This window comes from Juglans microcarpa x Juglans regia, chromosome 6D, assembly GCF_004785595.1.
Source record: "Juglans microcarpa x Juglans regia isolate MS1-56 chromosome 6D, Jm3101_v1.0, whole genome shotgun sequence".
Classification (NCBI taxonomy): Eukaryota; Viridiplantae; Streptophyta; class Magnoliopsida; order Fagales; family Juglandaceae; genus Juglans; species Juglans microcarpa x Juglans regia.
The window spans coordinates 37,468,759-37,481,262 of NC_054604.1; the positions used below are offsets into that span (position 1 = coordinate 37,468,759).

The window sequence follows — 12,504 nt, forward strand, 5'->3', positions numbered from 1 at the left end:
TAGAACCCTCTTCTTGTTGACTGCTAGTATGTTCTTTTATCAACTCATCTAGCCTTTGATGCTCAATACAAAGATTCTGTTGTCCTTCATGAATTGCAGTCATGTTATAACTTATAGAATGCTGATCAAATGCATCTTTATCAAAATTCACATGTTGTATTGCCTCATTTGTTGTAATATTGATTAAAGCCCTAGTGCTTTGACCTTCCCCACTGTCCGAGTCCTTGAACTAATTTTTAAAACCCCTTCCCTCTGTTTGCCTTCTACTCTAATTAATATCCCACGAGGAAGAGGCTTTGTAATATTCATGTTAACTCTAATCCTCAAATATTTCCCCCACCCAATCCCATCCCCATCCACGTCCACAGTAATCACTTCCCCAAATGAGAAACCAATCATCTCTCCTCCATCCACAGTCATAGCTGCAAAAGACAAGCCATGTAGTTGAATCCAAAAAAGTTCATGATTAAAATCCATCTCATTAGGAGGAGTACTTTTATCAAAAGGTTGTATGCATATGAGATGTTTATCAAAAGTCCAGAGTCTACCATTAAGCACTCTTACTACATCTACATCTTTTTGAAATTCAACCAAAAATCTATTATGACCCACCTCATTAAACCAGACTGCACCCTCAAGATTCCAAACTTTGGTCACTATTCCTTTAAAAGCTTCCTTATTAACGTTCTTGTCCATCAAAACCAATAGAAGTAAACATCTATGAGCTCTTGCATCAGCATGTTTAGTATCTTCCACAGAGAAGTTCACCTCTTCTTTCTCTATATCTGTTAACCTAAATCCTTCCCAAAGCTTTGTTAATTCATCTTCCATGATTATCAGTTACAAGCTGTCGAAACTAGCAGTAAATTTTGAAGAAAACCCTACTCCACCGTCTAACCCTTCAAAGAAGGAAAGGACAAACGCCTTACCCGAAACAAAAAAGACTTTTCAACCGACACCATGTCTTTAGTTTTCCATGGCATGTGTTGTCACCTGCGTTCATAAGAAGGTGTTTATATATAGATAACCAATAACATTATAGTATATAATATTATAAAAATAAAAAAATTTATTCATTATCTATTTTCTCATCATCTTCTCATCTCATAATGTAATATTAAATTATAAGTTCACAAATGATAAGGTCATTATCTAGTACCACATCTTGAGATAACAAGTAACAAATACGAAAAGTAAAAAGATTGCCAATTTCTGGCAAGTTGTGATAGACATTTTTTTTTTTTTTTTTTTTTGTTCAAGTTTGTACAGATCGATTTAGAAATGAGATAAACGTTAGAAATGAGAATTAAACTTGAGAAATAAGATAAACTTAAAAATTAAATAAAATATTATTAGAATATAGTTCTTTAATAATATTATTTTTTAAAAAATTTAAAAAAATTGTAATTCAGAGCAATGCTCTATCGGAATCATACAAAGGAGAGCAATGATATTGTCCAAGAGGCTTTCTAGGCATCAACCTTTGTCTCTGCAAACTGCAATCGCGATGCCCTCAAACATAGAATGTAAGCATAAACATTTTCAATGTTTCCTGTAGTTAGACACTGACTTTATAACCCATCAACCCAACCTAGCAAGGAAATAATTGAAGTATCCAAAACAACAACAATAACAATATGTTGACTTCAGAAAAAGCTCCTTTCGGAGTTATTATTGTTGCCAGTAGTAACTTTGGTAGGTATGGCCAAAAAGAAGGGTTTTCAATCGATTGCATTGCAACCCTGTTCTTCTACATCTTCAATTTATGTAAAGCCAACATTCTGTTTTTTGCGAGTAAAAAGAATGCATGTGCAAAAAATGCAGGGCCAAATGCCGGGAAACAAAATTACACACTCTTCCTAGAATTTATATGACGTAATTCAAAATCTTAAGCCAAAATGGCTCTGGTTTGCAGAAAAGTCCACTTGATGACTTCAAAAACAGTGCCTTATATTTTTGTTGCCACCCTGAATTCGAAATCAAGTCCTAAAATTTTGTTCGCCTCTATTTTACGTATTCTGGCCTCAACGTCTCCAGAAACGACCTTGCAGCTTCTGTTCTTGCATCCGCCTGTGCATCATTCGTAGAGTCACTAATGTCATTTTAATAACAAAAAATCAAATAGCTTTTAACAGCCATCTATCAAGTTAAATAAACCCCCAAAAAATAAAGAAGAAGAGAGAAACGCACAAACAGGGTATACATGTGTGTCTATATCTATAATTGTGTGTGTGTGTGTGTGTGTGTGTGTGTTACCTCTGATAGTCTTTAGAACGCCTAATGAATTCTGTCGGGATCTCACACCCTTGGTATGATGCCAGTACTGGTCTGATATCAGGTGGAGAGGTACGAGCAACAACTGTACAAATCAGGCAGAAGGTCATGTATTTTCACAAGGTCCGTAGTTATTCTTTTTTTTTATCAGTCACAAGGTCTGTAGTTATTCAACATCATCATAATTAAAAACACTATTAATCTTTCTTTTTTTAAGTAAAAAACACTATTAATCTATATTATACTACAGGAATTATAGAATTCTTACATTCAAGAAAAGGTATAAAATCCAAAAGAGCCGTATCATTTGCATCATGCTGCTTCCATGGCTTGACAGGAACACAATTCTCTGGTTGAAGACAACCTTCCAGTGCATGGCCACTCAAATAAAGAATCTTTCCAGGATCTCTGTTAAGCTTTGAAAGATCCTGCCAAGAGAAACTAAATCTTATTGTCTACAATTTTTTAGCTGGCCTAGCAACACTAGGAATGTTATATTCAATTATTTTTTGAACTTCCACATGGTATTTCATAACCAACCTAGATTACAGGTACAGTGGAAGTTTTCAGTTTTGTCTGAAAATTAGAATGAAAAAAAATTGAGAAAACGCATGACAATATAGCAATTTCCTCGTAAAAATCACAGCAAATAGGCAAAAAGATGAGAATCATATCAAGTAATTTCAACCACAGGACAAGAGATAGAATTCAGAGAATCCAAACATCCCAAAGCCACACATAAATAAAACATAATGCAGTGGAAAGAAAATCGTCAACTTGAACATACTCTGTAATGCTTCCCATTCTGGTACTTAGTAGCACCCTTAGATAGCCTATATCGTATGCAATGCTTGGGATCCAGCCTTTCAACCACAGGGTCTACAAACTGCACATACCAATAGGTAGAAGATAATGACAAAAATTATTAAACTAAGAAAAAAGTGATAACCAAGATGCAGAGTGAATAATCAGATTACCATACTCTGCTCGTCAGAATACACAACAATTTCATAGAACTGAGCCAGATGTTCCAAGAAAGCATCAACTCCAGGTCTTTTGAGAGTTTGCCAGCCTTTCTCTCGCTTCACATACCACATATAAAATTCTTATGAAAATCCAGCAACTTCACAACAATTAAGAGCTGAGGCACTTCATATAAAACAAAATCAATACTTCCATCATGACTTATGTTTTTGTTTTTTTTTTTTTATAGGTAATCAAGAAATTTTATTCATAGAAATAGGCAAAGCCCTTCCATCATGACTTATGTATAACCATAACACTATTAAATGACTTGTAAGCTCATGCCAGCCAATCTTATAGATTTCTTGAAAAAAGTCAAATAATCATTCTTTTTTTCCTTTTTTATAAACAGAAATGGCCTTACTGTCCAATCATAGTGAATCAGTGTCTCTTGCAGATCTAGAACAAGTGTAAACACATGTCGCTCTGCAGGATGCAAATCGGGAAGAAGCTTCTCTGCGTATGGCTCAGCAAAACTCTGCCATGAAGCAAGAAAATTTGTGGTTACCACCAGGAATGTTGAGCAAGAGTAGAAAACCACAGATGAAAACCAAGCACAAACCTGAACTTGCTCTTCGATTAGCCTCCTCATATCCAAGTAGAGTTCAATGGCTTTAGCAGGCACTGAGATGTTTGGGGTAAAAAGAATCAATGTTGATATCAATAGAAACTATAACCAGACTTTTTTTTATAATTAATAAGAATTTATTACCAAGAAAAGGCACAGCCCAAGTACACTGGATGTATACGAAGGAAATACCTACTACACTCTAGAAAGCAGGAAACTGAGACAGAAACGGATTCAGTACATTATCATCATTCCTTACAAAGATCTTAGCCCACAAACTCAAAGTAGAAAAGAAAAAAAATTCGAAGATCTTCAAAAGAACGTTCCTTGTCTTCAAAAACATCCCCCATTCCTTTCCAGCCATAAACACCACATTAAACACAGATGAATCATTCTCCATCTGGCAGCAACACCTTTCCTTGCCTCAAAACCACGTCAACAAGCAAGCAGATCCAATTCCTTAGGCATCACCCAATATAAACCTGTCCAACCAATAACCTCATTACACAAAGACTTTGCCACTTCACAATGTAAAAAAGGATGATTTACAGATTCACCATCCTTCTTTCACATGACACACCAATCAGCTATACACAGACCACGTTTTCTAAGGTTATCCATGGTCAATACTTTCCCAAGAGCAACCACCCAACTGAAGAACACCACCTTAGTAGGTACCTTCACCCTCCAAATGGTTTTCCAGGGGAATACACAGCCAGAACGACAATTAAGCACCTTATAAAAAGAACTGACTAAAACCTGAGATTTCCAGCATGATCCCACAATAGCCTGTCCTCTCTTCCCTGCATCACTTTTGATTATAAATTTTTTTTTTTTTTTATAATTAATGATAAATTTTATTCCAAGTAAATAGGCATAGTCCAAGTATACTGGATGCATACAAATGAGAACACCTACTTACTAGCTAAAACAGAATATGACTAAAGCAACACATTACAATCATTTTCCTTACAAGATTCTTCACCCAAAAGCTTAGAGTACTAAGAAAAAACTCCCTAAGTTCCCCTATTGAACTTACAGAATTATCAAAGCACCTCCCATTCCTCTCTAAACATAAACACCAAAGTAAGCACAGGGGGATCATCTTCAGCACTGCAGTACTGTTACTTCTCCCCTCGATACCTTGCCAGCAAGCAAAGAAATCCGCCACATGCATAGGCATCACCCATAAAATGCCAATCCTTGCAAAAATCTCATTTCACAATGATGTCGCCACCTCACAATGAAGAAAAAGATGGCCAATAGATTCTCCATCCTTCTTACACATAAAACAATATTCAGCTATCTGAAAACCTCTCTTCAAGTTTTTTTTTTTTTTTTTAAGTAATAAGTTATTTTATTGATATAAAGATAGGCATAGCCCAGGTACACTGGAAGTATACATGTGAATACACCTATTTAAGAACTAGAAACAGTTACAAGGAAATCATGGAAGCTGAGACCATTCAAATCAAGAGCAATGGCCCACAAAAACAAAGTCTTCCAAAAAAAAACTCCTAAACTCTTCCAAGGAGTGTTCATGATCCTCAAAAAGTCTCTCGTTTCTTTCATTCCAAATACACCAGAGAATACATATAAGGATCATCTTCCACACAGCTGCAATCTGTTGTGTCTTCCTCAAGTTCTCTTCCTCAAGTTATCTGTAGTTAATATTTTCCCAAGGGAAACCAGCCAGCAGAAAAAGGCAACCTTACTAGGCACCTTGGCTCTTCAAATACTTTTCTAGGGATAGTCTTTGACCCCATGACTGGTTAACACCTTATAAAAAGAGCTCACTGAAAAATCTTGAATTAACTGAATACGCCCACAGCAGACTATCCTCCCTATTCTGATCAAGCTTCATCTCATATAATCTTCCTAAAAATCAGATACTTCACCTACTTCCCAATCATGCATGTCTCTAATAAATTCCAGTCCAGAAAATCAAATTGTTAGATAAGTGATAGGAATCAGCCACTGCAGCCCCTTTGTCTTTAGCAATCCTGAAAAGGTTAGGATAAACAACCTTAAGAGGTGAATCCCCACACTAGATGTCATGCCAAAAAGAGATCTTTGCCCCATCCACCTTGAATTTGGAGTTCTTGACAAAGTCCCCCCATCCCAGCTGAATAGACTTCCACAAACCCACCCCAAACGACCCTCTAACTTCTTTCATGCACAAACTCCCCCACATCCTCCCATATTTAACATCCACAATATTTCTCCAAAATGCATTGCTCTCATTATGGTATCCCCAAAGCCATTTCCCATGGCTTAAATTTCGCACTCCCAACCCTCCATAAGAAACCGGAAGACAAACTTTTTTCCAACTCACCAAATGAAACTCTCTCCTCCCCATTACCATCCCATAGAAAATTCCTGTAAAACCTCGCAATATTTTTAGCAACCCCAACTGGTAAAGGAAAGAGAGAGGAAATAAGTAGGGAGATTAGTCAAAGTGCTCTTGATCAAGGTAACTCTTCCACCTTTAGACAAATACAATTTTTTCCAGCCAACTAACCTCCTCCTAATCTTCTCAATCACCCCATCCCAAATAGAAACTGATTTGTGAGAGGCAACCAAAGGTAGTCTAAGGTATCTCATAGGTAACAAAGCTACCTTACATCCCAAAATTCACTTCCCAGTCATTTGCATCTCTAATAAAGTCAACATTCCATAAATATTAATATCTGTATATTGAAGATAATCTGCCACAGCAACATTTTGATCTCTTGCAATCCTGTAAAGAGATGGAAAATCTGATTTAAGAGCTGATCCCCACACCAAATGTCATGCCAAAAAGAGAATCCTCTTCCTTTCCCCCACCTTAAATTTAATATGTTTGGAAAACTTCTCCCAACCTTTCCTAATAAACTTCCATAAACTCACCACATACGCTTCTCTCACTTCATTAGAACACCATTCCCCCCCCCCCCCCCCCCCCCCCCCCCCCCCCCCAACCCACTCCCATATTTAACAGCAACAACATTCTTCCATAAAGCATCTCTCTCTTCATGATATCTCCAAAGCCATTTTCCAAGAAGTGTTTTATTAAACAACCTCAAATTTCTCACCCCGAAACCTCCACAAGAAACCGGTTGACAAACCTTGTTCCAACTAACCAAATGAAACCTCTTTTCCTCTCTTATTCCTCCCCATAAGAAATGACAATAAATATTCTCAATGCTTCTAGCAACCCCAGCCGGCAAAGGGAAAAGAAAAAAAATACATCGGAAGATTAGACAATGTACTCTTTACCAAAGTAATTCTTTCTCCTTTAGACAAATATAACTTTTTCCATTCAGCCAACCTTCTCTCAATCTTCTCAATCACCCCATCCCATGTCAAAACAGATTTGTGCCGAGCCCCCAAGGGAAGACCAAGATACTTCAGCAGCAGTGAAGCAATCTTACACTCCAAAATATTAGCCAAATCTGAAATATTACCTACGACAGCCACATGTACAATTTCAGACTTGTTTAGGTTAATCCTGAGACCCGAGATAGCTTCAATACATAACAACAATGCTCTCAAAGATCGAATATATTTTTGGTTGGGCTCACTGAAAATCAAAGCGTCATCGGCAAAAAGAAGATGAGATAATTTCATGCTATTTCGTTCCTCATTGCCCGCCTCAAAACCCGACAAGTATCTTCCTTCAACTGCCATTTCCAACATTCTACTCAATGCATCCATGACAAGGACAAAAAGAAAAAGGAGATAGCGGATCTCCTTGTCTCAAGCCATGTGAACTATTAAAAACCCAACCGGAGTGCCATTCATCAAAATGGAAAATCTCGATGTCGAAATGCAATGTTTGATCTACATACACCATTTCTCTCCAAAACCATATCTCCCAAGCAAATACAATAGAAATTCCAGCTAACTGGTCATATGCTTTTTCCATGTCCAATTTAATCAAAATTCCAGATTCATTTGATTTAATTCTGCTATCCACATCCTCGTTAGCAACTAAAACTGAGTCAAGAATTTGTCCCCCTCTTACAAAGGCATTTTGAGATTTCGATATAATATTTCTCAACACCACACTCATACAATTAGCTAACATCTTGTACTTCCATAATCAATTTAAAATTCTTAATACATGTTGTGCAAAGCCTCAAACACATCTAGTGACAATTGCCAACAGACTCTTGACTTTCAAAACCCAGGCATGGGCATAAGGAGTAATGATATTCACTAGGTTTCACTCCATATGGATTCTTCACATGCTATTGATTAGACAATGAACAAGATATCCATTGATCCGGGGGCCGGGGGGATCAGAGCTATACTGAGAATGATATAAAGGAAACAATTGGCTTTCCGCAGCCTTTGTTATTTGCAGGTAATCTCTATATCTTGGTGAATGGCGCTTTTAATGTCTCAAGTTAATATATGTGTGTCAACAATAACCATCCCCATTATCATCAAATTACAGAATCCTAAAATATCACCATTAAAATTGGAATGATGTTAGAATAATGACTAAATAGGAAGGATATGCTGTTATTAAAAGAGAATCAAGTAGCACAGAATGGAGGTATACTACATAATAAAAAAAATACAAGTAAAATCAATGGCAGTATGCTCTCTGAATTAACCATCCAATGACAGCTGACATATGGAAAATTGGATGGAGAACATAAACATAACACAACGAGCAACCCTACCTATCTGGATAGCAACACAAACTGAAACGAAGTTAGTGGACTCTACCTATCATTGCAGCAGAGTGGAGTAACCCTTTAACGTTCTGCACAAAATATTGACGAAAAAATGTTACTATTCTGATATCTCATATTGCATTGCAAAAATTAGAACCCCAAAATTTCAAAAGCAGCACGAGCACACAAAAAACAAATGTTGGAAAATATTCAAAAAAACTCAATTTCAAGAAAAAGAGATGCACTTTACTTTATACTTACATCAAAAGTGGACGCATCTTCTTTCAGGCTGAAATCCACAGATGATCGCAACGCCCTTGTCTTCTCATCTATTTCGTCAAATGTGTACGCTGCAAAATAAAGCTCACATTTTTCAAAGCTTTCATTATCTAATTCATCAGAAATGACAAACCCACTATGAATTCTCAGTTCCCTAGTTCTTTAAAGGCAAAACCAAAGCTTTTAAAAAAAAATCCAAAGGCTCTAAAAAAACAACAAAAACACAAACCAGACGACCGTTTGATGGGGTCAAAAAAGATACCCTATTCAATACACCAATGCTTGACATATTTCAGAATAATTAACAAGTAATAACGAAATAAACTATTCAATTATCAATTTTATAACCATTTTCTCAGCCGAAACTAAAAGCGCAGAAAAAATAAAGAAGGAAAGCGAATACTTGAAAACAAAAACGACAACGTATAACTGAAAAAACCACGAACCATAGGAGGCGTAGCCTGCGGTGGCGGAGGCTCCCGTGAGGGCTCCGATGAGACCGTACTTGAGAAACCTCCAAGGTTTATTGCTGCTCGTAGTGTCCGCATTGAAAACACCGGGAGGGTCAGTACTAGCAGTAGCAGTCGTTGCCGTATTAGGAGGCGGAGGAAGAGGAGTGCCAGCAGTAGCACTGGACGGAGCTAAGGGCTCTTTAGGAGCGCCCGAGACGACGTTGGAGCTCAATAGGCGTCGACGGTGCTTCAAAAAGACAGATGCGAGGCGGGTTCGGAGTATTGCCGATGACATTTCTAGGGTTTTTATATAAAATTAATCTAGGAGACTCTCTTTAGGGTTCAGGGTTTTGAACTAGGGTTTTGCGGGAGGAGAGAGAGAGAGAGTTGTGTTGACTCGTTCGAGCCTTGAGGACTGAGGTTTATGATTGTATGTTTGGGAGTCGGTGTTGAGAAGTTCCGTCTTGAGAGTAGAATCGAGAATACGCAACTGTTTGATTTCCGCCGACTTCATTTTTTTTAAAGATTTTATCATAGAAATCCCGTACTACTGAAATAAAAATAAATAAAAAATATTCCCTCAAATAAACTCCTCGAAGAACATGGGCTTTGGTCTACTCAACAAATTCTATTTTCAAGATAATTAAAATATATTTAATAAAGTGTTTCTATAACATAATTTAATTTAAAATAATAAATATTAAAATTTAAATATTATAAATTAAAAATTATTATTTAAATAATAAAGATAATATATTTTATATATCAACTTGATAATATAATAACTCTTTAAAAAAAAAAAAGTCCACTAGCGCGTGGACCTAATTATTCAACTTTCATTATCTATTTCATCACTCAGATGTCAGAATTTGATATGTTTTGATCAGTGTAGAAGAAAATAGGCAAATGGAATTAGTGCTCTTTAGAAAGCTATACATTGAGGGAGATTTTGTACTTGTTGTGGTATGGGAATTCACGAGTCTTTAAATCAAGTAGTCCTTAAACATGTTGTAAGCTATTAGGGGCCAACTTTTCTACCGCAAAGATGTTTTGTGTAAAATAAAAAAATCTTACAAAAATCATAAAGCATAACTATATATAAAATTAAATCTTGATAATTTGTCAAATAGTGTAGAAATAAAATTTTAAAAACACAACACAACTTAATGCCTATTTTAAATTTTTGACAACAATATTTTATAGAATAATATTCGTCAATTATTATTTTTGTAAATATGAAATCAAGTGATCTTTTATAATGTCATCTTTCATTCTAATATATAAACTAGTTTAACAAATTTAATGCAAAATCTATCTATTTTGGTGTTACATTAAGTATAGAATACTACAATTGAGACCATAATAAATTTTCCTTGCTCAATAAAGTTTAGTGGATAAATTATCTTTACTATTTTTCATATAAATCATCAATCTTAAATGATTTTTTTGATATTTTAACTTTGGATTCTATATTAAGAAACTTTAATATTGCATAATAAAAAACTTTAGGATCAATATTAATAGTTTATTATTTCTCCTAATCTTAGTTTTAATTTAATTTTAGTGTGGCCACATCCTTTAAAATAGATAATATATAAAAATTATACAAAACCTAAAGGTTATAAGAAAAAAAAAATTAGAGAGAGACATTTCTATGTATATTGAAATTTTATAAAATTTTAGAAAGCTTACGAGAATAACGAAATTATAAATATTTTTTGGGGGGCTAATTTCTATATACATGGAATTGTGAATAAAATTTAGGGTTGATTTGGATTCAGAAATAAGGTGTGATGGTTTTAGATGAAAATTAAAAATTGAAAAAAATATTGTTAGAATATTATTTTTTAATATTATTATTGTTTTGAAATTTGAAAAAATTAAACTAATTATTATATTTTGTGTAGAAATTTAAAAAAATTATAATAATAAGATGAAATGATATAAAATACTTTTTAAATCCAAACGAAACCTTAGGCACTATTTTAAATTTTGAAAAAATTTTGGAGGCCCTTGAGCCCCTCAAACTCTTTGTAGATCCGCCATAGGTGTAAGAGTGAAAGAGGAAAGGAGATGTTACAACTTACAAGAATGTTCCTTTTCTCCTGTGATCGACAACCTCAACTGAAATACGTTGTTTTGGTTTCCACCCCCCCTTTTTTCTTTTTGGTGAATGTCGTTGTTTTTTTTTTGGCAACAGAACTGAACGGGGGGAAACGTAGAACCTTTTCAAAATGTTTGTTGTTGTGTCAGGCAGAGAAACTGACTTTCATGTTGTGCCCACCAAAGCAAAAGGGGTTTGATGCTCTTGATATACTCTCATAGAGATCAGTAAAGGAGAGAAGAAGATGATAATGGAAGAGAATCAAAATCAGAAGAAAAAGCACTTCCGAAGTTTGGTCTGCAGAATCAATTAGAGTCGTGCTATACATATTAAGTTCTGAGAACCATCGATAGGAAACACGTAGATAAACAAGTCTCCTTTTACGTAATTGAAACTAGTTTTGCCATCATTTTCAAAATGGTTTGCTACCAAATGATCTAGCGAATTAAGAGAAGTAGCGAAGCATACAATGGGGTGGGGAATTCATGAGCAGAGAGCCTGCCTGCATGCATGGCAGATGATGGTATCTTTAGATGACCATAGGGTGCACTAATGTAGTAAGGGCGTTGGAGTAACAATTATGCACTAGCTATATTATACCAGAAGTAAAAGAAATTTCAAAGCTTCCATCATCATGAAAGGATTACTAGGTAGAAACAAAAGGATCATAACTAACATGCTTACAACACAAGGCTGACAAATCCAGAACTCTAGTGTCGATTGGTTAGATTTTCACCCACCGCCCCCACAAAATGCTCGGGCAGACCTTGTTTCAACCACAATTAGAGTTCATTGCTCTTGCATAACCGATCCATATTGCTTTGACACTTGTGCTCACAAATATCAACCGCACATTTTAAGGGGCTGTTTTGGGACTAAACTCTCTCTCTCTCTCTCTCTCTCTCTTATTGGTCCCAAGCTCCAAGAAAATGCCACCTCTCAATCATAAAGGCAGAAAGCAATCCGCCTATTGGTAAAAGGGACCAACCCTCTCCCTCTGGCAAGTGGCACTACTTTTCAATGGAAGGTTTTTGGCTTTTGCTGCCTTGGGACACCCTTTTAGAAGATATTCCGTGACTTTATATTGCCTGCCGACCAGGGGTATCTCTGTAAACCCACCATCACTCGTGTAAATCT

General features: G+C 35.8%; 1 protein-coding gene and 1 long non-coding RNA gene across 3 annotated transcripts; both read right to left on the reverse strand.

Moving 5' to 3' along the window:
• Positions 1 to 1,645: 1,645 nt before the first annotated feature.
• Positions 1,646 to 9,757, reverse strand: LOC121234416 (mitochondrial import inner membrane translocase subunit TIM50). Of its 2 annotated transcripts, XM_041130348.1 has the most exons (11): positions 9,258 to 9,756; positions 8,794 to 8,882; positions 8,585 to 8,621; positions 3,860 to 3,921; positions 3,662 to 3,775; positions 3,252 to 3,356; positions 3,062 to 3,160; positions 2,543 to 2,702; positions 2,257 to 2,359; positions 1,984 to 2,070; positions 1,646 to 1,938 (listed from the first exon to the last, which is right to left on the reverse strand). In XM_041130348.1, exons 1-10 carry the CDS (start codon positions 9,556 to 9,558, stop codon positions 2,025 to 2,027), a joined length of 1,116 nt encoding a protein of 371 aa, XP_040986282.1. In that variant the 5' UTR covers positions 9,559 to 9,756; the 3' UTR covers positions 1,646 to 1,938; positions 1,984 to 2,024. The 2 variants fall into 2 exon arrangements, 1 of the variants encoding a protein (XP_040986282.1); XR_005934390.1 differs by lacking the exon at positions 1,646 to 1,938 and having other exon boundaries at positions 2,040 to 2,150; positions 2,201 to 2,359; positions 9,258 to 9,757.
• On the reverse strand, positions 4,327 to 5,195 carry LOC121234424. The gene is made up of 3 exons (XR_005934392.1): positions 4,905 to 5,195; positions 4,625 to 4,668; positions 4,327 to 4,347 (listed from the first exon to the last, which is right to left on the reverse strand). It is a non-coding gene; the product is annotated as an uncharacterized LOC121234424 (long non-coding RNA).
• Positions 9,758 to 12,504: the final 2,747 nt, after the last annotated feature.